We start from the raw sequence: 22,303 nt of genomic DNA, 5'->3' as shown, positions 1-22,303 counted from the left end.
CTCTATTCCCCTTTTTATGCATTCTTAATATTTATGTGAGAACACAGGTGTGCTCACCGTTTGATCATAGATGTTTTAATGTGATTCAAATGTGCTATTTGTCAATAACAGTTTCTACGGCTTTTGCTATAAATCCAATTACATATTTATCTTACTGATCAGGTAACGCATGTCAATTGAATCATCAACCAATGTACAGTTAACTAACCTCATATTGTTTTCTCTTCAATTTTGACTTTCCATGTCTACCGAAAATATTTTGTGAAAAAGCATGTTTAATGTTTTACATCATGATTATGTAACCTTCTCTCCCTTTTGCTCTTCCCCTTCTCTTTCTTTTCCCTTTCCCCGTCTCTTCCTTCCTTATCTCTCTTCCTCTCCCCTATTCTGGCGTCTTCTATATTTCATCTCTCTTCCCTCTGTGACTTTTTACACTCTGCCTTGCTCTGCTTTCCCACCATTTCCTCACGTTTACTCTCTAACTTTGCTTGCTTTATCCTTGGCCTTTGTCTGTGTATCCTATGTGTTAATGTCATTTTCCTCACTACAGTTTCTTGACTTTCTTATAACTAACATCCTATCAGCCTTCAAAAAGCCCATGGCCATTAGGCCACCAGGGCGAAACACGTGTCGGCTGTTCTTCTTTCACATATGCAACAATAAATATAAATCATGCACGCAAAACCACTAAAGAACGTCTGAAATTTCTTTTTGGACCAACCTTTGAGAGACTGTGAGGGCACAATCCTCCATCTTCCTCTATACTTACCTCTACAATGGCTCTTGGGTGAAGCCTTTTGTGAGGATTATATCCAAAACACAATTGGGCCCTGACAATTGTAGCACCTAAGCCCAGAGACTTCCACCCATACAGCAAACCATAAACAGTGGATGGCTCAGACGACCTCAGTGATGAAGGCAGCTAAGCATCCAAAGGCGTCTAAGACCTACTAGCGGACCCTATAGAGGCAAATGTTATTTCTTATTTTTTTTACAGAAACTGAAGGACAACTGGAAGAGGAGTACATTAATGAAGACACATAAACAAAAATACTATGAACTAATCTGACCATTCCTCAACAGGTAAAACATTAAAGGATTATACTGTACACGTGTGTCATAATGTTACCAACAGCTGACACATGAGTGTTTTTTGTGAAAGATTATGATTTACTGTCTGTATCTAAATCAAACATGAATTCCAGCCAAAAAATGTACTTTGCATATGTGACAAAAAGACAAACAATATGCAATGTAGCAGAGAGACACCATTTGGCAAAATTGTTACTTATATTCTTTGTTTTGGCGGAAAATAGATTTAAAATGTGTTCACATATTGACCAAACAAGTTGAATTTTGCAGTAGTGATTTGATTCAACATATATTCCAGGGAGAGGCAATTTCCCATCTTAGCACAGTAAGAGCAGTGACTCCAAATTGCTACTTGATCATAGTGTTGAACAATTTGCGTGAAACTTTCGGAAAGCATTAAGGCTTCCAGATTTGGAAATTTGTTGTAAATTATATTTATCAATATTTGTTTTTTGCCCATCTTATTAATATGTAGACATATTTAATATGTGTGTCGTAAACATTATGCTTTAACTAGTGCATTTCCACATGTATTTCCCTGATAAACGTGCACTCATACTTTGATCCCTCAGGGCTTATATAAGCAGCCATATATAATATAACAATTCATTGTTTTCTCGCTCTAGGTATCTGTACAAACCGTGGGAAGAGAAAAACTGGGACCCTTAAATATAACTGTGCATACTGATTGCATTTAATGTGCTATGCTATAAAGTATGTACATTTCCTCATGTAACGTACTTGGTTCTCTTGTAAAGCGCACTGACACCTTTGGGTAAAGTGCGCTAAATAAAATTGCATTAAAAAAATGCTGTGAAACCACAGACACCCCACACTCGTTTGAGGCCCATTCTAATAATTAGTTTTGTAATGACAGTTTAAACAGGCTTTGATCTATAGCGAGTAAAAATAATGTTACCATGTAACCATGATACACAACCACGGACAATCTTTTCTTTGATGTCTGGCCATTGACTTACTGTCGTGCAAAATGACGAAATGCCATAAAGTACGTTGCATTCGCAAACGATGAAAACACAGTAAATAAGTTAAACGCCGTATTTCTGGAAAATGTCACACAAATATGAAAAGGAAACTGGAACAGCAACACATCGTATATATTTGTATTATTATTCTCACACTTTACCCACATTCATAAAATGCACACTGAAAGTGATCTAGCTGTTGAGTACAATAAAGTAAATCTGCAGATTAACACCAGGAAGTAGTCGTGGCCGAGTGGTTAAGGCGATGGACTAGAAATCCATTGGGGTCTCCCCGCGCAGGTTCGAATCCTGCCGACTACGCAGTTGATCTTTTTCTTTTCACATTTTCAAAAAACAATTTTTATAGGCTGAAGGTTAATGTTTGAAGAAGGAAGCAAAACAGGGAGCGTTTTGCGTCTGGTGCTCGGTGCAATCAATGCCCGCCATGTTGTGAGAGGACAGAGCAGAGTTGATGGAGGGGAGTGACGGCTGCTTGCTCCTCTGATTCACAGCCGGAGCCTCCCCCTCGGCAGAGCTCGTGACGGCGTCGGCGCTGCACCCAGCACGGTGAGGAGTCCGAGCCTTCCCCGGGAGAGACAGGGCAGGAGGCGAGCTGCAGAGGGCACGGGGCGCCCCGGAGGATTCCTGCAGCCATGCCAGCCGTGATTGTCACCACCAGGTCAGTCTGTCCCAGCGGTGCTTGTGAAACTAAGCAAGCAGCAGCAGAGACCCTGTGTAGTCACACCGTGTTATTGTTGTTATTTTCTCTGGGAACTTTGCCACACTGACGATGCTGAACGGAGTGTGTTTACTTGCTCAAAGCAGACTGGGCTCCCTAGCACCAGTGGTTCTACACACAGCAGCAGCTGGCTTTTTGTCTGTGCAGCTAGCAGTCCTTTCTCTTTGCCTATTGCTAACCTTACTTTCTTATCCAGAAAGCCAATCTTTTTGCTTGCAAACGGTTCTGTGCCACAAATAAGGTTACTTCTTTGTGCCGATCACCATCTCTCTTACTCCTGATATTTTCTACTACAGATCGTTATCGCGGGTATGGAGATTAGCCTATTTTTGTTTTTACATATTGGCACACGAAGACTACAACTCCCAGAAGACACTGATTTGTTAAATCAAAGTTCAGTTCTACAAACCTGGTGTTCAGTGCACATACATGCACAACCTGGCAACTTTGCAATAAGCCACCAAAATCTCAGAGCCACAGCAACTCGAGCTCGGTGCATGGATGCAGACTGAGCAGGGCCTGTGCTTTGCTCCCACCTGCAGCCCGAGGTATCATCTCACCAGCTACTTAAACTCTGTCTTTTTCTGCAGTACCAGCAATGTGCTCAACACAGGCTGCGTCCAGTAGCAGAGATTCGCAAAGGACTTCCTGATCAGAGATTGACAGGGATGTCTGAATGCTGAACCCACCTCAGTGCCTGCCACGATTCATTTAAGCAATTACCTCCTCATAATTGTGCCCGTCCTTACAGGCTGGGCGTTCACTCTACTGAAGAAACTTTTCCCAAGCCAAAGCTAATTGTTCCCAATCCAGGATGGCTTCTGCTCTATGCCACTTCCTGTAAACCTCAATCGCCCACTTCCTGCCTTTTAATTTTCCACTGATGGTGAGCCACCCTAAGGTGAGCTGTTTGCAGTCCAGGTTTTTTAGGTCTCGCCTATTCTCTCCTGTAGGGATTGATTAGTCGAGATTATAGTAAGCGGTTCGAAAAGTCTGGCTAGCTGCGGATCGCGTACAGTTCATATGAGCCAGGCGCGTGCACATCATTGGCAGCCACATCCCACACCATGCCTCGGCATCAGACTTCAAAGGAAGCCGCTCGCACACCACCATTTGTCTGAGCCTCGGCCTCAGACTTCAAAGGAATCCGCTCCAAAGCCGCTCCCACAGCCCCCCATCCTCCTTCAGCCTCACCCATTGGCCCAGACCTCCTCCACCACCCCAGTCACTCCATAGTACCCTCTGCCCCTCTCCCTAGCCAGCTCCCCCCTCAGTCTTACCACCCGCCCCCATGCCCCGTTCTTCCATCACCGCTGCAGTCATAGGCATCTGCCTCGTGCTCTCTCCATTTCCGGAAACCCTCCCCTCCAGCTCTGCTTTTCTACATTCTTGCCACCCTACCACCCGGGCCAGACATCTATCGCCGTCTTCTCCTCCTCTCCCCCAACCCTCAAATCGATCCCCATGGCACTCTCTTGCCCCTTCTCTAACCATAGGCTACGAGACCTTTACAAATGGGCTGCCCAAATCCACAAAACGTAACATAGCCTGACATAACGTAACGTAGCAGAACATACCTAGGCTTTCCTGTTTTCAGTTTCTATTTTTACTAAATTCTGGTGGTGTTTTTTTCAGTGCTTTCCAGTGATTTCCATACCTCAAAAAAACAGTGCTTTTCAGTGTTTACTCATTTTCGCGTCATAAAAAACAACTGAAACGGTGTTTTGCCGGTGTTTATGGAACTCTTTGCTTTTATGTTTGTTTTTTCAATTTTTCTTCAGCATATTGTATGGTAGTGTAAGTGGCCATGAGCCGCTCATGAGGAAAAGCTAAGCAAGGGATGTACACAAGAGTATGAAATACAGGTATATTGCTGGTGCTGTTAGAGTAATCCTTAGAAAAATCTAAGGATGGTACTGCAAAAGTTCAACCTTCTCACAAGTAATACTGGTGCAACAGTTTCACAGTACTCACGATAAAACGCTACGCAAGGCATGCAGGTGCAAACAAAACACCTGTGAGTTAGTAGCACCTTCTAAGAAGCATAAGAGCAAGCAATATATAAGTGTGTAGACCAGTGCTTCATTTGTGAAAGAGAGTGTCAGGGCCTGAAACTCTGCTCAGAAGCCCGCGGCCGGTGCAGTAAAACATGGGCGCGAGGAATACCAAGGCTGGTAGTTTTAATGCCACCTCATACCTCTTTAATCCACTACTAGACAATCTCCTCCCCTTTATCTCACTCCTTGAGGTTCCTGAATTTTCATTTTGTGACGGTTTTGCCGTCTTCCACCGTCTTTCTGCTATGTGTAATAGGTACATAAATGATGTGGAAAAATAAGTGTGGGTTCCCTAAGAGTAAGTGTCCCCACTGGCAACCACCAGCTATTTCTCCCTCTGTCTCACTTCCTCTCACTCCCTCTCTCTCCCTCTCTCTCCCTCTATCTCCCTCTATCGCACTCTCTCCCTGACTCCCTCTGACTGTCTCACTCCCTCTCTGTCTCCCTCTCTCTCCGTCTCCCTCTCTCTCCTTCCCTCTCCCTCTGTCTCCCTCCTCACTCTCCGTCCCTCCTCCCTCTGTCTCCCTCCTCACTCTCCCTCCCTCCTCACTCTGTCACCCTCCTCCCTCTGTCACCCTCCTCCCTCCCTCCTCCCTCTGTCTGTCACCCTCCCTTGCTCTCCCTCTGTCTGCCTCCCTTTCCCTCCCTCGCTCTCCCTCCCTCTCCCTCTCCCTCGCTCTCCCTCCCTCTCCCTCCCTTCCTCGCTCTCCCTCTGTCTGCCTCCCTTTCTCTCCCTCCCTCTCCCTCCCCCTCCCGCCCTGTCTCACACCCTCAACCTCCCTACCTCGGTCTCCCTCTGCCTCCCTTTCCCTCCCTCGCTCTGCCTCCCTTTCCCTCCCTCCCTCGCTCTCTCTCCCTATCCCTCCCTCCCTCTGTCTGCCTACCTTTCCCTCCCTCGCTCTCATTCTGTCTGTTGTTCTATCCATCTCTGTAATACATGTGGACAGACAGAAGGGCAACACCTAGCCATGCAGTGAGAACTCCCACTGAAGGTAAACACCTTGCCATGTAGTGAGAACTCAACAAGAAGATGACCACACACTGTCTCAGGAATATTAAAAAACAAGACAGAAACTGATGTACGTTTTAGATTCCACACAGACCTTCTCTTCCTACAGCAAAGACCATTCACAGACAGAATAATATAATAACAATATCAGGAAGAAACAGGTCTAAGAGAGGCTTCAGAAATGACATTCCACTGTAGGGCAGCTTCGGACAGAGGAAGCACTTGTGAGTTGTATCTCTGGTTGGAAATCTCTGACGCCAGAACACCCCCACGTGAGCCAGGCAGGGGGCCTGGTGTTGCTCTGGCCCTTTGGCCTTTCACACCTCGGCACCCCATTCTCTTGTCTGTCTTCTCCCCCTGCACTCAGGCGCTCATGTAAAGCGCTCTGATACCTCCGGGTTTTGTGTGCGCTATATAAAACCCTCCCCCTAAAAATGCATAATAATCTGTCACTGATTTGTTAGACACAGAAAGCGTTCAGCAGTAAATCAAACCTCTTTAGAGCATCCCTGCAGCCAGCAATCATACCGTCCCGTTAATAAATGCACACCAGTCTCCACATGCAGGCAATCACAGAATCGCTATAAATGCACCCCAGAATGCGTAATCTGAGGCCTGTGTAGTTGTGTTTGGGGATACTTCGAACTACCCAAGCGTGGCACTCGCTGTCAGAAATGCTGCATTTTTCACCTACTGGGTGCTGGCGGACTGCTCGTCCTGACTTGGGCAGGTGTGCTGGGCAGCGAAGAGATTCCGGACTGGCACAACGGACTTCACATGACACTGATCTACACTACTGGGTCTAAGGCAGCATGCGGTATGGGGGGGTCCTGCTCACCAACTCTTGTGGAAGGTGAGCTGGCAGTGGGGACTCGCGGGGGCGGCAGGGCTCTGCTGAACTCATAAAATAAAACATTTTAAAAACGAAGAGGTGAGCCTGCAGTGGCGCTGTAATTTACATCATGGCACGTTTTAACTGTGCAAACCTGACTCTCCGGTGGCACTAAGCTCCCCACTCTCAGAAGGGCTTAAAAACAAGATAGCCTCGTTAAGTGAAATGGTCGTATACAGACCTGTGAAGTACTTAGATGCGCCAGAACACAATAGCTTCTCTCCCCCCCTTCGTGAGCCAGGCAGGGGGCCTGGTGTTGCTCTGGCCCTTTGGCCTTTCACACCTCGGCACCCCATTCTCTTGTCTGTCTTCTCCCCCTGCACTCAGGCGCTCATGTAAAGCGCTCTGATACCTCCGGTAAACAGCACACTCAGTCCCAAGGTGTGCAACACTGCACTCGAACAACTCCTACATGTGCACTTTCACTCTCTGCCACCTATAAACAGTACACACGCCTCAGGAGTGCAATCATTCTCGCTGCAGCACACAGATTACTGTTTGCTTCTAAATTTAAAGAGCTCTCTCTCTCTCAGAAAATTACTTCCTGCAGATCTTTAAATTATTGTCCATCATTGATGAATCTCTCCACATTTTTCCCTCAATCATCTAGTTTAAGTATCTGTCAAAACCTATTACTTTCGAGTGCAAAGAGAGGCGAATGGCAAGAGGTCTTGGCTCTGAAGCCTTGCAGGTAATTTTCAGCCCAGAGGGAAGAACGAATTGATTCGGCATTGGGATTTCATAATACACTACCCATTTTAACAATGAGGTCGGTTATGCGTCAATGTATGCATGGTGTAAGTACAGAAATACAGAAAAATAAAAAATAAATCCCACTTGGATCGCTATTTTCCTAGACGTGGTTCAAATTCATGGAACTAGAATGTGCAAAGCAGTTTTTAACTAGGACTGCTTGATAAAAGGGGGAGGCTGTGTCGTGCACGCTGGCCCCAGGCTAAAAACAATCACGCTATCCTGTGAACAGGGGCAACCGTAATGATGATGTAAGCGACGTAGCACCACTTTTTTGATAGTGTGAAAACAAGCATTTGCAATGCAATAGTTCTCGCATTTATGCGAGTTTGAGCTATTGACATTGCAATTAACAATGATTTTTATTTTTGTTTTTGTTATTAAAACATAAATAAAAGGCATTGTCATTTACAATGCCAATAGCTTAAACTCGCATAAATGCGAGGCTTAATGCATTGCAAAAACTTGTTAAGTGTGAGGTTCCTGGCCGCCGCCAGTCAGGATATTCAGACAAAAGGAGGCCTGATTGCCCCTTAACTTGCACATAATGTTGCGTTCCTCTAATTTCGCTCTGTTGTTGGTGTAACTTAAATCCTGATTTCCGTAAATAGACGGAGCCCGAGTGATTAACTGAACCTTTCATCTCTATTGTTAAATTTGAGGACTGTGCTCCCAGCAGAGAATGGACCCGCCTGTGGGCCAAGGGAGCCTCTCATAAAAGAAACCGGGCGCATGGGAGGTGGAGAGTCAACTGCACAGCTGGAAACACTCTAACCTGCCAGATAGCAGAGATGAATTGGGATCACGGAGCCTACTGCAGTGATCTGTGTGCAGCTGGCAGGTCCGATTTGGTTTAGGTGAAATAATAGTTTAGTTTTCCTAATGTCATCAATCACGTTGAAAAGAGAGCAGGATGAGCACGCAAAGCCACGGATTGCAGGATGAAGGAGGAAGGGAGCGAACACCACCATGAACAGCGGAAGGAGGATGAAATGTTTAATTGAAATTACTGATGCCTAGGTCGGATGCAGATTTGTTATGCTATGGCTCCCTCAAGTGGCCAAAAGGTGCAAGTGGCCAAGTGGTGAATCACAGTTGAAAAAATCAGCGATACTCGGTTTAAACCGGGTCAGCTGATTTGAAGTCGGTAGGGTAATCTCAATTGCATTCGGTTTTAACCGAATTCCGGACAGCCTAAACATACCATATCATAACGTAACGTAGTGCATCGCAACATAGCATACCAAACACAGCATAGCGTGATGACACAGCACACCACAACACAACAAAGCACAGCATAGCGTAGCGTAACATAAAACCTAACTTTTAGAACGTCTGAGTTGTCCGTCCTTCAATTCCTACTTATTCTTCTTCAAATTCAGCCCTTTCTCACCCTCCTATGCTGCCCGTTGCCAGGCGGTGCTTCTTTCAAAGCCTCCCCCCCCCCCACCTGATTATCGGGTTTGGAATCTGCGGTGTATGAAAATCTCTGTTGTCCCTTCTTCACGCCCCTCCTTGTGGCCCCGGGGACGAGGGGGCCTTGACGCTGAGAGATTAGACAGCCCCCCCCCCCCAAACGCCCCGGCACCTCCATAAACACAATGTTGCTACCTCTTGTTTCTGGGGCGCTGCTTCAGCACAAGTGCCATTCTGACAACAGGGTACCTCTTCCAGCAGGTGTGGGGGTTGCGAGTCTACGCCCCCCCCCTTGGCCACGTGCCTAAACTAACGCAGCCCTCACAGAGAGCTCTGCGTCCTGCATACAGAGATTGCTGTGCCTTGCTGCGCACCCAGCAAACGCGAATCTCCGGTTTCTCTTCACCTTCACTTCAACCCCTTCCCCCCTCCTTGGTGCCCCTTTGTTGTTTGCTGTCTCCCTCACCCAAGCACCCTTTTCTCTCTCGCTTTCCCGCCGACTCTGTGGTTGCGTTCTTTCTATGCCCTTTTAATATTCTGCTTGCATTATTTCCCATTTTTCAATTAATCGCCATTCCATTCTTTTCTTTTTCCCTCTCTAACCATGTCTCCGCTTTCTCTTCCGATGCCCTTCCTCTTTAACTCCATCTCGTGCTCAGCATTCTGTTCTTTCTCTCCTTTCTCTTTCCGTAACTTCCCCTCGTATCACCCCTTCTCTACTTCTCTCAATTCATGTCTTTCACGTTCTGCTTTCTCTTCCTTTCACCGTTATCGTCCATCTCTTTCTCTCTTCGCCTTTATCTTCATATTACTTTCCCTCACACTCGTCCCATTCTTTGCATTCTATTGACTCTACCTTATATTAAAGTTAATCCCGTGTCATAGCCCCTCTCATCCCTTTCACTCTTCTCTCGCCAGTTTCACCTATTCCTTTCTTGCTTTCGACTTTCTTTCCCTCTCTTTTGCCTTTTCCCTTTTTGTGAATTTCCCTATTCTCTTCATATCATCATTTCCTGTCCTGTCTTCGTCTCTCTTCATTTTATCCCTATATCATTATCCTGCACTTTTTTCCACTTTCACATTTCTCTATCACATTTGACTGAATTTAACCACTTCTTTCCTTTTCAACATCCGTCTTTTCACAATTCGTTCTTTTCCATTCACTTTTCCTTTAGTCTCTTTCCTATTTTTTAATTTATTCCTCCCTCTCTTCCTCTGTCCCCCCTTCACATCTCTAACTTCGCTGTACTTTCTGACATTCTCTTGCAGCACCTTTCCGCCATGGCTCATTTTGAGACCTTTTCGCCTCACTTCCCTTTTCAGCTCCTACTTATCCCCCTATCTCCTACTTCTGCTCTCGGTGTCTTGTCTTCCGGGCTACATTCTCCGGTTACCCCTCTGTGACTAACTTCTCTTCCCTTCCCTTATATTTTCGTATTTTATCTGCCCTTCTCATTTTCTTATTTCTCGTGACTTCAAATCTACCCTTCCTGTCATTTATCATTTTGTTCAGCTTTCTTTCTCTTTAGGTGTCGCTGAGATAACGCGCATGCGTTCTCAGCGAGTTGTAAAAGGGCATTCAAAAATGCTACCAAGCAGGCGGATTGCTTATAGTGCATGTGTGAAGGCACATGCACATCGAACGGCAGCCTGTGAGCCTCTCTCCACACTCACATTTCAAAGGAATTCTCACACTTCAAAGGAATTCGCTCCCCCGCCCCGTCCGCGCAATGCCAAGAGCTTGTTGTTTACACACAACATCCCAGCTGCTTTTGATCCGGAATAAACGTAAAATCTGTAGTGTGAGCGAACAGGCCACTGATCTGTTTACACTTTGTTACAAGCACATACTTTAAGACGTTTTCAATGTATGATTATGTGAAGATATATTCTCGCATTTTCTTGGTGAATTAAGAAAGTGTAATGAATAAGTCATCTTGGATAAAGGACCTCCTTAAATCTCTCCACACCTCTCTATCTACACCCTCCTCTCTCTACACCCTCCTCTCTATACACCCTCCTCTCTCTACACCCCCTCTCTCTACACCCCTCTCTCTCTACACCCCCTCTCTCTACACCCCTCTCTCTCTACACCCCCCTCTCTCTATACCCCCTCTCTCTACACCCCTCTCTCTCTACACCCCCCTCTCTCTATACCCCCTCTCTCTACACCCCCTCTCTCTACACCCCCCTCTCTCTACACCCCCCTCTCTCTACACCCCCTCTCTACACCCCCTCTCTCTACCCACCCCCTCTCTCTACCCACCCCCTCTCTCTACACCCCCCTCTCTCTACACACCCCCTCTCTCTACCTCTCTACACTCCCTCTCTCTACACCCCCTCTCTCTACACCCCCTCTCTCTACACACCCCTCTCTCTACACACCCCTCTCTCTACACCCCTCTCTCTACATCCGTCTCTCTACACCCCCTCTCTGCACCCCTCTCTCTGCACCCCTCTCTCTGCACCCCTCTCTCTACACCCCTCTCTCTACACCCCTTGCTCTCTACCCCACTCTCTCTCTACACCCCTCTCTCTCTACACCCCTCTCTCTCTACACCCCTCTCTCTCTACACCCCTCTCTCTCTACACCCCTCGCTCTCTACACCCCTCGCTCTCTACACCCCTCGCTCTCTACACCCCTCTCTCTACACCCCTCTCTCTACACCCCTCTCTCTACACCCCCCTCTCTCTCCACACCCCCCTCTCTCCACACCCCTCATTTCTACACCCCCTCTCTACACCCCCTCTCTACACCCCCTCTCTACATCCCCTCTCTACATCCCCCTCTCTACATCCCCCTCTCTACATCCCCCTCTCTACATCCCCCTCTCTACCTCCCTCTCTCTACACCCCTCTCTCTACACCCCTCTCTCTACACCCCTCTCTCTACAAGCCTCTCTTTACACCCCATTCTCTAGACCCCTCTCTCGCCACACACCCCTCTCTACACACCCCTCTCTACACCCCCTCTCTACACCTCCTCTATATACCCTCCTCTCCACCCCTCTCTACGCACCCCTCTCTACACACCCCTCTCTACACCCCCTCTCTACACCTCCTCTCTATACCCTCCTCTCTACACCCCCCTCTCCTCACCCTCCTCTCTACACCACCCTACATCCTCCTTTCTACACCCCCCCTACGCCCCCCTCTCTACACCCCCCTCTCTACACCCCCCTCTCTACACCCCCCTCTCTACACCCCCTCTCTACACCCCCTCTCTACACCCCCTCTCTACACCCCCTCTCTACAACCTCCTCTCCACACCCCCCTCTCCTCACCCTCCTCTCTACACCCCCCTACATCCTCCTTTCTACACCCCCTACACCCCTTCTCTACACCCCCCTCTCTACACCCCCCTCTCTACACCCCCCTCTCTACACCCCCTCTCTACACCCCTCTTTCTACACACCACTCCTTCTACACACCACTCCTTCTACACACCCCTCTTTCTACACCCCTCTCTCCACACCCCTCTCTCCACACCCCTCTCTCCACACCCCTCTCTCTACACCCCTCTCTCTACACCCCTCTCTCTACAGCCCTCTCTCTACACCCCTCTCTCTACATCCCTCTCTCTACACCCCTTTCTGTACACCCCTCTCTCTACACCTCTCTCTCTACACCCCTCTCTACACCCCTCGCTACACTTCTCTCTCTATACTTCTCTCTCTACACCCCCCTCTCTACACCCCCCTCTCTACACCCCCCTCTCTACACCTCCCTCTCTCTACACCCCCCTCTCTCTATACCCCCCTCTCTCTACACCCCACTCTCTCTACATCTCTCTCTACACCCCTCTCTCTCTACACCCCTCTCTCTCTACACCCTCTTTCTATCTATCGCCCTCACTCTATCTATCCGTCTATCTATCTATCGCCCTCACTCTATCTGTCGCTCTCCCTCACTCTGTCTGTCTATCTATCTCCCTCCTTCACTCTATCTGTCTATCTATCGCCCTCCCTCACTCTATCTATCACCCTCCCTCACTCTATCTATCGCCCTCCCTCACTCTATCTATCGCCCTCCTTCTATCTCTCTATCGCCCTCCTTCTATCTCTCTATCGCCCTCCCTCTATTTATCTATTGCCCTCACTCTATCTATCGCCCTCCCTCTCTCTACACCCCCTGCTCTCTACATCCCCTGCTCTCTACATCCCCTGCTCTCCACACCCCCTCTCTCTACCCACCCCCTCTCTCTACACCCCCCTCTCTCTACACACCCCCTCTCTCTACACCCCCCTCTCTACACTCCCCCTCTCTACACTCCCTCTCTCTACACCCCCTCTCTCTACACCCCCTCTCTCTACACACCCCTCTCTCTACACACCCCTCTCTCTACACCCCTCTCTCTACATCCGTCTCTCTACACCCCCTCTCTGCACCCCTCTCTCTGCACCCCTCTCTCTGCACCCCTCTCTCTACACCCCTCTCTCTACACCCCTTGCTCTCTACACCCCTTGCTCTCTACCGCACTCTCTCTCTACACCCCTCTCTCTCTACACCCCTCTCTCTCTACACCCCTCGCTCTCTACACCCCTCGCTCTCTACACCCCTCGCTCTCTACACCCCTCGCTCTCTACACGCCTCTCTCTACACCCCTCTCTCTACACCCCTCTCTCTACACCCCTCTCTCTACACCCCTCTCTCTACACCCCTCTCTCTCTCCACACCCCCCTCTCTCCACACCCCTCCTTTCTACACCCCCTCTCTACACCCCCTCTCTACACCCCCCTCTCTACATCCCCCTCTCTACATCTCCCTCTCTACATCCCCCTCTCTACATCCCCCTCTCTACATCCCCCTCTCTACATCCCCCTCTCTACCTCCCTCTCTCTACACCCCTCTCTCTACACCCCTCTCTCTACACCCCTCTCTCTACAAGCCTCTCTTTACACCCCTTCCTCTAGACCCCTCCCTCGCCACACACCCCTCTCTACACACCCCTCTCTACACACCCTTCTTTACACCCCCTCTCTACACCTCCTCTCTATACCCTCCTCTCCACCCCTCTCTACACACCCCTCTCTACACACCCCTCTCTACACCCCCTCTCTACACCTCCTCTCTATACCCTCCTCTCTACACCCCCCTCTCTTCACCCTCCTCTCTACACCCCCCTACATCCTCCTTTCTACACCCCCCCTACACCCCCTCTCTACACCCCCCTCTCTACACCCCCCTCTCTACACCCCCTCTCTACACCCCCTCTCTACACCCCCTCTCTACAACCTCCTCTCTACAACCTCCTCTCCACACCCCCCTCTCCTCACCCTCCTCTCTACACCCCCCTACATCCTCCTTTCTACACCCCCCTACACCCCTTCTCTACACCCCCCTCTCTACATCCCCCTCTCTACACCCCTCTTTCTGCACACCACTCCTTCTACACACCCCTCTTTCTACACCCCTCTCTCCACACCCCTCTCTCCACACCCCTCTCTCTACACCCCTCTTTCTACACCCCTCTCTCTACACCCCTCTCTCTACAGCTCTCTCTCTACACCCCTCTCTCTACATCCCTCTCTCTACACCCCTTTCTGTACACCCCTCTCTCTACACCTCTCTCTCTACACCTCTCTCTCTACACCTCTCTCTACACCCCTCGCTACACTTCTCTCTCTATACTTCTCTCTCTACACCCCCCTCTCTACACCCCCCTCTCTACACCCCCCTCTCTACACCTCCCTCTCTCTACACCCCCTGCTCTCTACATCCCCAGCTCTCTACATCCCCTGCTCTCCACACCCCCTCTTTCTATACCCCACTCTCTCTACATCCCCCTCTCTACATCCCCCTCTCTACATCCCCCTCTCTACATCCCCCTCTCTACCTCCCTCTCTCTACACCCCTCTCTCTACACCCCTCTCTCTACACCCCTCTCTCTACAAGCCTCTCTTTACACCCCTTTCTCTAGACCCCTCTCTCGCCACACACCCCTCTCTACACACCCCTCTCTACACACCCCTCTTTACACCCCCTCTCTACACCTCCTCTCTATACCCTCCTCTCCACCCCTCTCTACACACCCCTCTCTACACACCCCTCTCTACACACCCCTCTCTACACCCCCTCTCTACACCTCCTCTCTATACCCTCCTCTCTACACCCCCCTCTCCTCACCCTCCTCTCTACACCCCCCTACATCCTCCTTTCTACACCCCCCCTACACCCCCTCTCTACACCCCCCTCTCTACACCCCCCTCTCTACACCCCCTCTCTACACCCCCTCTCTACACCCCCTCTCTACAACCTCCTCTCTACAACCTCCTCTCCACACCCCCCTCTCCTCACCCTCCTCTCTACACCCCCCTACATCCTCCTTTCTACACCCCCCTACACCCCTTCTCTACACCCCCCTCTCTACACCCCCCTCTCTACACCCCTCTTTCTGCACACCACTCCTTCTACACACCCCTCTTTCTACACCCCTCTCTCCACACCCCTCTCTCCACACCCCTCTCTCTACACCCCTCTTTCTACACCCCTCTCTCTACACCCCTCTCTCTACAGCCCTCTCTCTACACCCCTCTCTCTACATCCCTCTCTCTACACCCCTTTCTGTACACCCCTCTCTCTACACCTCTCTCTCTACACCTCTCTCTCTACATCTCTCTCTACACCCCTCGCTACACTTCTCTCTCTATACTTCTCTCTCTACACCCCCCTCTCTACACCCCCTCTCTACACCCCCCTCTCTACACCCCCCTCTCTACACCTCCCTCTCTCTACACCCCCTGCTCTCTACATCCCCTGCTCTCTACATCCCCTGCTCTCCACACCCCCTCTCTCTATACCCCACTCTCTCTACACCCCTCTCTCTCTACACCCTCTTTCTATCTATCGCCCTCACTCTGTCTATCTATCGCACTCACTCTATCGCCATCACTCCTATCTATCTATCTATCTATCTATCTATCTATCTATCTATCTATCTATCTATCTATCTATCTATCTATCTATCTATCGCCCTCACTCTATCTGTCGCTCTCCCTCACTCTGTCTGTCTATCTATCTCCCTCCTTCACTCTATTTGTCTATCTATCGCCCTCCCTCACTCTATCTATCACCCTCCCTCACTCTATCTATCGCCCTCCCTCACTCTATCTATCGCCCTCCTTCTATCTCTCTATCGCCCTCCATCTATCTCTCTACACCCCTCGCTCTCTACACCCCTCTCTCTACACCCCTCTCTCTACACCCCTCTCTCTACACCCCTCTCTCTACACCCCTCTGTCTCTCCACACCCCCCTCTCTCCACACCCCTCCTTTCTTCACCCCCTCTCTACACCCCCTCTCTACACCCCCCTCTCTACATCCCCCTCTCTACATCCCCCTCTCTACATCCCCCTCTCTACATCCCCCTCTCTACATCCCTCTCTCTACACCCCTCTCTCTACACCCCTCTCTCTACACCCCTCTCTCTACACCCCTCTCTCTACAAGCCTCTCTTTACACCCCATTCTCTAGACCCCTCTCTCGCCACACACCCCTCTCTACACACCCCTCTCTACACACCCCTCTCTACACCCCCTCTCTACACCTCCTCTCTATACCCTCCTCTCCACCCCTCTCTACACACCCCTCTCTACACACCCCTCTCTACACCCCCTCTCTACACCTCCTCTCTATACCCTCCTCTCTACACCCCCCTCTCCTCACCCTCCTCTCTACACCCCCCTACATCCTCCTTTCTACACCCCCCCTACACCCCCTCTCTACACCCCCCTCTCTACACCCCCCTCTCTACACCCCCTCTCTACACCCCCTCTCTACACCCCCTCTCTACACCCCTTCTCTACAACCTCCTCTCCACACCCCCCTCTCCTCACCCTCCTCTCTACACCCCCCTACATCCTCCTTTCTACACCCCCCTACACCCCTTCTCTACACCCCCCTCTCTACACCCCTCTTTCTACACACCACTCCTTCTACACACCCCTCTTTCTACACCCCTCTCTCCACACCCCTCTCTCCACACCCCTCTCTCCACACCCCTCTCTCTACACCCCTCTCTCTACAGCCCTCTCTCTACAGCCCTCTCTCTACACCCCTCTCTCTACATCCCTCTCTCTACACCCCTTTCTGTACACCCCTCTCTCTACACCTCTCTCTCTACACCCCTCTCTCTACACCCCTCGCTACACTTCTCTCTCTATACTTCTCTCTCTACACCCCACTCTCTACACCTCCCTCTCTCTACACCCCCTGCTCTCTACATCCCCTGCTCTCTACATCCCCTGCTCTCCACACCCCCTCTCTCTATACCCCACTCTCTCTACACCCCACTCTCTCTACATCTCTCTCTACACCCCTCTCTCTCTACACCCTCTTTCTATCTATCGCCCTCACTCTATCTATCTATCGCCCTCACTCTATCTATCCGTCTATCTATCTATCGCCCTCACTCTGTCTATCTATCGCACTCACTCTATCGCCATCACTCCTATCTATCTATCTATCTATCTATCTATCTATCTATCTATCTATCTATCTATCTATCTATCTATCTATCTATCTATCTATCTATCTATCTATCTATCTATCTATCTATCTATCCGTCTATCTATCTATCGCCCTCACTCTATCTGTCGCTCTCCCTCACTCTGTCTGTCTATCTATCTCCCTCCTTCACTCTATCTGTCTATCTATCGCCCTCCCTCACTCTATCTATCACCCTCCCTCACTCTATCTATCGCCCTCCCTCACTCTATCTATCGCCCTCCTTCTATCTCTCTATCGCCCTCCTTCTATCTCTTTATCGCCCTCCCTCTATTTATCTATTGCCCTCACTCTATCGCCCTCCCTCACTCTATCGCCCTCCCTCACCCTATCTATCGTCCTTCCTCACTCTATCGCCCTCCCTCTATCTATCTATTACCCTCCCTCTACCTATCTATCGCCCTCCCTTTATCGCCCTCCCTCTATCTATCTATCGCCCTCACTCTATCTATCACATCACCACAACATCACTATGCGCTACCACAGCATCACTGAACGCCACAGCATCACTTGTCGCCACCACAACATCACTCAGCGCCACCACAGTATCAATCTGTGCAACCCTTCAACAACAACTGGTTCAAATATGTTCTCTCAATGCTTCAAGCTTTATTACAAATGTCACAGAAAGATGTTAATATTTCACTTCTGTTCTTGGATTTTCGTCACAATAAAATATACTGAACATAATCTTCACAAAATTCATTTACAAAAGTTTAAGCTATTGCCATTATAAATTACAATAACTTCCATTTAAGTATTAATTATTTAAAAACATCAAAAGACATTGTTATTTGTAATATCAATACATCTAAGTCACGTAAATACAACACATATTGCAGTACAAATGCTAAAGGTGTCACATTTGCGAAAGGTAAAACTATTGGCATTGTCAATGACAAAGCTATTAATAAAGAAATTGTAATTTACAATACCAATAGCTCAAACTTTCCTAATGCGAGACCTATTGCATTACAAATGCTTGTTTCTTTTGAAATCTTGTAGTCTTATTTTTTTTTAAAAACTTTATTTTGCAGTATAGGAAAAAAGGGAAAAATAAAAAGAAAAGGCGACATACCGCCACGAAACCCCACACAGGGGGCGCAAAGAAGGGGGAGGGACTCATCTAAAGGGGACGGGCGATAGAGCTCCATAGTCCATCCATAATAGGGATTCTAGTCCAACATAGGAAGTGGTAGAGCGAGGCAGCGCTCAGAGTCCGCCCGTGGCTCTGTAGCCCTCCCCAGGCATAGTTAGTTGCAGCGAGAGAACAAGGGGAAGGGAGAACAGAAGACGAACACCCCAACTATCCCCCACCCACAACCCTCCCCAACATCACCCTCCCCCCCGTGACGGCGACTAGCACTCATAGCACTCAACACAGGCATTCTTAAAATCAAATCTGGAAGAGATGAAGAGATCGCAGCGTTGGCGGGCACACAGCTGAGGGCAAACCTCGGGACAGAAATCGCACAAGTGGGCCCCAATTATACATGAAGTTCTTAAAGCGCCCCAGGAAGATGTCAGAAAGGCGTTCCATGCTTAACAGACGCCACAGTCGGGCATGCCACAAGGAAATAGCCGGGGCAGAGGAGGATTTCCACGCTGCCGCTAGAGTCTTTTTGGCCGCTCCCAAACACAACCACATCACCCTCTTATCCGCCCTAGTCTGGTGTTCAAGCAGCGGGTCTCTGAGTCCCAGTAGGACAAAGTCCATGGAGTGTGGTATCGGGTAACCCAGGATGTCTCTAATGTGGGATAGTATCTCAGCCCAGTACGGCTGGATGGTAGGGCAGTCCCACCAAATATGTTTAAAGTCTCCTAGCATTCCACAGCCCCGCCAACACCTATCTGAAGTAGCTGGGAAGATGCGGCGCAACTTGGAGGGATATAGGTACCAATCAAAGATGACTTTCATATGTGCTTCTCTGAGATCAGCAGAGTGATTGTGCGCTGTCACGTCTCTCCATAGGGCCCGCCATTCGACAGCAGATATGTCCTTCCCCAGCGTGGATTCCCAGTGATCTTGATATCGTGGGCGTGGTGACACGGCAGAGTCTAATAACAGTTTGTACAGGAAGGAGACCGCACCCTTCATGGTAGTAGTGTGAAGGAGGAAGGACTCAAATTTCGACAAGGGCCTGGTAGCCGCGTCCACCACTGCAGGCGATGTAGCCCAATGCAGGAGTTGGAGATGCCTGTAGCGCTCCGTCGGGAGGACGCCATAGTCCCTCATACAGTTGTGGAAAGTGAGGGGTTCGGCGCCATGGAACAAGTGGGTGAGTGCTCTGCAGCCACCCTCCCTCCATCCGTCAAACGGTCCCTCCTCCAGAGCCGGTGGAAAAGCCGGATTGAAATGAATTGGGGTGAAGGGGGACGGGAACGTGGTCCAGCGGTCGTCACCGCTCACCGTGTCCCATACCTTCAGCACCGTGCTCGTGGGGGTGCTAATGTAGGCATTCCTGGGGCGGTCCGCCTTAGGTTTCCAGGCTAAGTCCCAAACGGAGCGGCCCGCCACGCTACGGTCCATGTGGAGCCAGTGCTTCTCCGACTGTTGCTGGGACCACTCTACTATGACCCTCAGTTGGGCAGCTTTGTAGTATAAGTGCATGTCCGGAAAACCCACCCCTCCCTCCAAGCGTGGGCGCCTCAGGACGTGGAATGGGAGCCTCGCTCGGCCACCCTGCCAGACATACCGGAGCATCACGGTCTTCAATTGGCGGAAGTAGGCCAGCCCTATCGGAATAGGTAACGCCTGAAACAGGTATAACAGTTTGGGAAGGAGCACCATTTTAAGGGCGTGCACCCTGCCTAGCCATGATATGTATTTAGGCTTCCAGCGTTCCAGCTCAGCCCTAACGGAGGACAGCATCGGAGGGAAATTAGCGTGGAACAGGGCATTCACGGTAGAGGTCAGTCGTACTCCCAAGTAGAGCAAGGACTCTGAAGCCCAGGCAAGTGGAGTGAGCTGCTCGGCCGCGCGTACCTCCCCCGCCGAGAGAGTCAGGTTGAGGATGTAGGACTTATCAAAATTCACCCTAAAGCCCGCCACTCCCTCGTAGGCCGCGAGCACTGAGTGGACATGTGGCAGTGACCGCGCCGGATCTCTGATGGACAGCAGAACATCGTCCGCGAAGAGCGAGATCTTGTGCTGTTCGCCCGTAAAGGGAAGACCCAAAATCCCCTCATTATCCCGGATTGCTAACGCTAAGGGCTCAATACTCAGAGCAAAGAGAAGGGGTGAGAGGGGACAACCCTGTCGCGTCCCTCGGGAATGGCGAAAGATCGTGGATCGATGGCCATTGACCAATACACGGGACGTGGGCCCACTGTAATTAGCCTCAACCATCCTTACGAACGCGGGTGAGAAGCCGAATGCCACCAGAGTCCGATGCAAAAAGCCCCAGTCGACGCGATCGAAAGCCTTCTCCGCGTCGAGCCCCACGAGCACCGCGGGTATGTGGAGGCGCTCCGCCTTCTCGATGAGGTGTATGACGCGGCGCAGGTTATCATGGGTCTGTCTGCCCCTGATAAATCCCGATTGGTCAGGATGGATCAGGGCCGGCATCAGGTCCTGCAGCCTAGTCGCCAAGATAGAGGAGTACAGTTTGGCGTCTATATTGAGGAGCGCTATCGGGCGGTAGGATGAACAAAGGGTAGGATCCTTCCCCGACTTGGGAATAATGCTAATAAGCGCTTCAGCCATAGAATCTGTGGTTCTGCCATCAGTCGCCATTGCGTTGAAGAGGGAAACCAGGTAGTCGCATATCTCAGAAGCAAATGTTTTGTAAAAGAGGGCCGTGTAGCCATCAGGTCCGGGGGCCTTGTGTAATTTCAGGTTTTTAATGGCCTCCAGGATCTCCTCGCGGGTGACGGGGGAGGATAGCGATTCGTTCCATTCTCTAGAAACCTTCGGGAGAGATAGTCCCTCCAGGAATTTGGACTGGGCGTCGGGATCGAGAGTGTCACTCGAATAAAGTGCCGCGTAAAAGCGCCCGAAGATGGCTGCTTTGTTCGCGTCACTATGCTGGACAGAGCCCGCCTGATCGCGAATACCCCCGATATAGTCCTTCTCGTGTTTGTCCCGCAGTTGTCGGGCCAGATGACGCCCGATCTTGTTGCCCTGGGAGTAGGAGGTACGCCTGAGTCGCAGAAGGGTGAATTCCGCCCTGTTATTGTAATGGGCCCTCAGTTTCCCTCGGACCGCTGTCAGGGGGCGTAGGGTCACCCTGGATGGGTTCGCCTTGTGGGCCTGCTCCAAGGTAGCCAATTCCAATTCCAAAGCCTCCCTCTCCTCGCGCCGCAGCTTATTCAGGTTTGCGTTGAGAGCGAGGCATGTGCCCCGCAGGGAGGCCTTGCACGCGTCCCACGTGGTATACACCGACGTGTCCGAGGGCGGGTTAAGGAGGAAGAAATCACTAATTGCCTTGCGCAGCGCCTTACACGACGTCTCATCCCGGACTAGAGCCGCCGGAAAGTACCACTTGCGCCAACCATCCCCCCCAGCGGCCCAGCGCAATCCCAGAACAACAAGGCTGTGATCCGATAGCGAGAGTGGAAAAATATTCGCCAGTTGTACATCTCCCCAAAGGGCCTGGTTGAGTAAGATATAATCAATACGGGAGTACGTGTGGTGCACGCTGGAGAAGAAGGTGTAGTCTCTGGCCTGTGTGTGAAGAAAGCGCCAACTGTCAAACAACCCCAGATCTCCCAATTGCTGCTTAGTTTTGTCCGAGAAGACGCCTGTGTCCGCTCTGCGGCCCCCAGAGCTATCCTGACCTCTGTCCCACACCATATTGAAATCGCCTAGCATTATCAAGTGACCCTCCACAAAGTCCCCCATTTTATCCAGCA

General features: G+C 50.1%; 1 protein-coding gene and 1 non-coding gene across 2 annotated transcripts in view; both read left to right on the top strand.

Moving 5' to 3' along the window:
- Window positions 1-2,317: 2,317 nt before the first annotated feature.
- On the top strand, window positions 2,318-2,399 carry TRNAS-AGA (transfer RNA serine (anticodon AGA)). The gene has a single exon. It is a non-coding gene; the product is annotated as a tRNA-Ser (tRNA).
- Window positions 2,400-2,404: 5 nt separating this feature from the next.
- The window catches only part of HS1BP3 (HCLS1 binding protein 3), a 455,856-nt gene continuing 435,957 nt past the window's right edge, over window positions 2,405-22,303 (top strand). Inside the window, exon 1 of the mRNA XM_086926279.1 lies at window positions 2,405-2,757. Within this exon, the coding sequence (XP_086782405.1) occupies window positions 2,732-2,757 (26 nt within the window). The 5' untranslated portion in view covers window positions 2,405-2,731. The remainder of the gene's footprint in view (window positions 2,758-22,303) is intronic.

This window comes from Lissotriton vulgaris, chromosome 6 (genome assembly GCF_964263255.1).
Source record: "Lissotriton vulgaris chromosome 6, aLisVul1.2, whole genome shotgun sequence".
NCBI classification, from domain to species: Eukaryota; Metazoa; Chordata; class Amphibia; order Caudata; family Salamandridae; genus Lissotriton; species Lissotriton vulgaris.
Note: the sequence above shows the minus strand (reverse complement) of the source record. Positions and strands in the feature narration are given on the sequence as shown.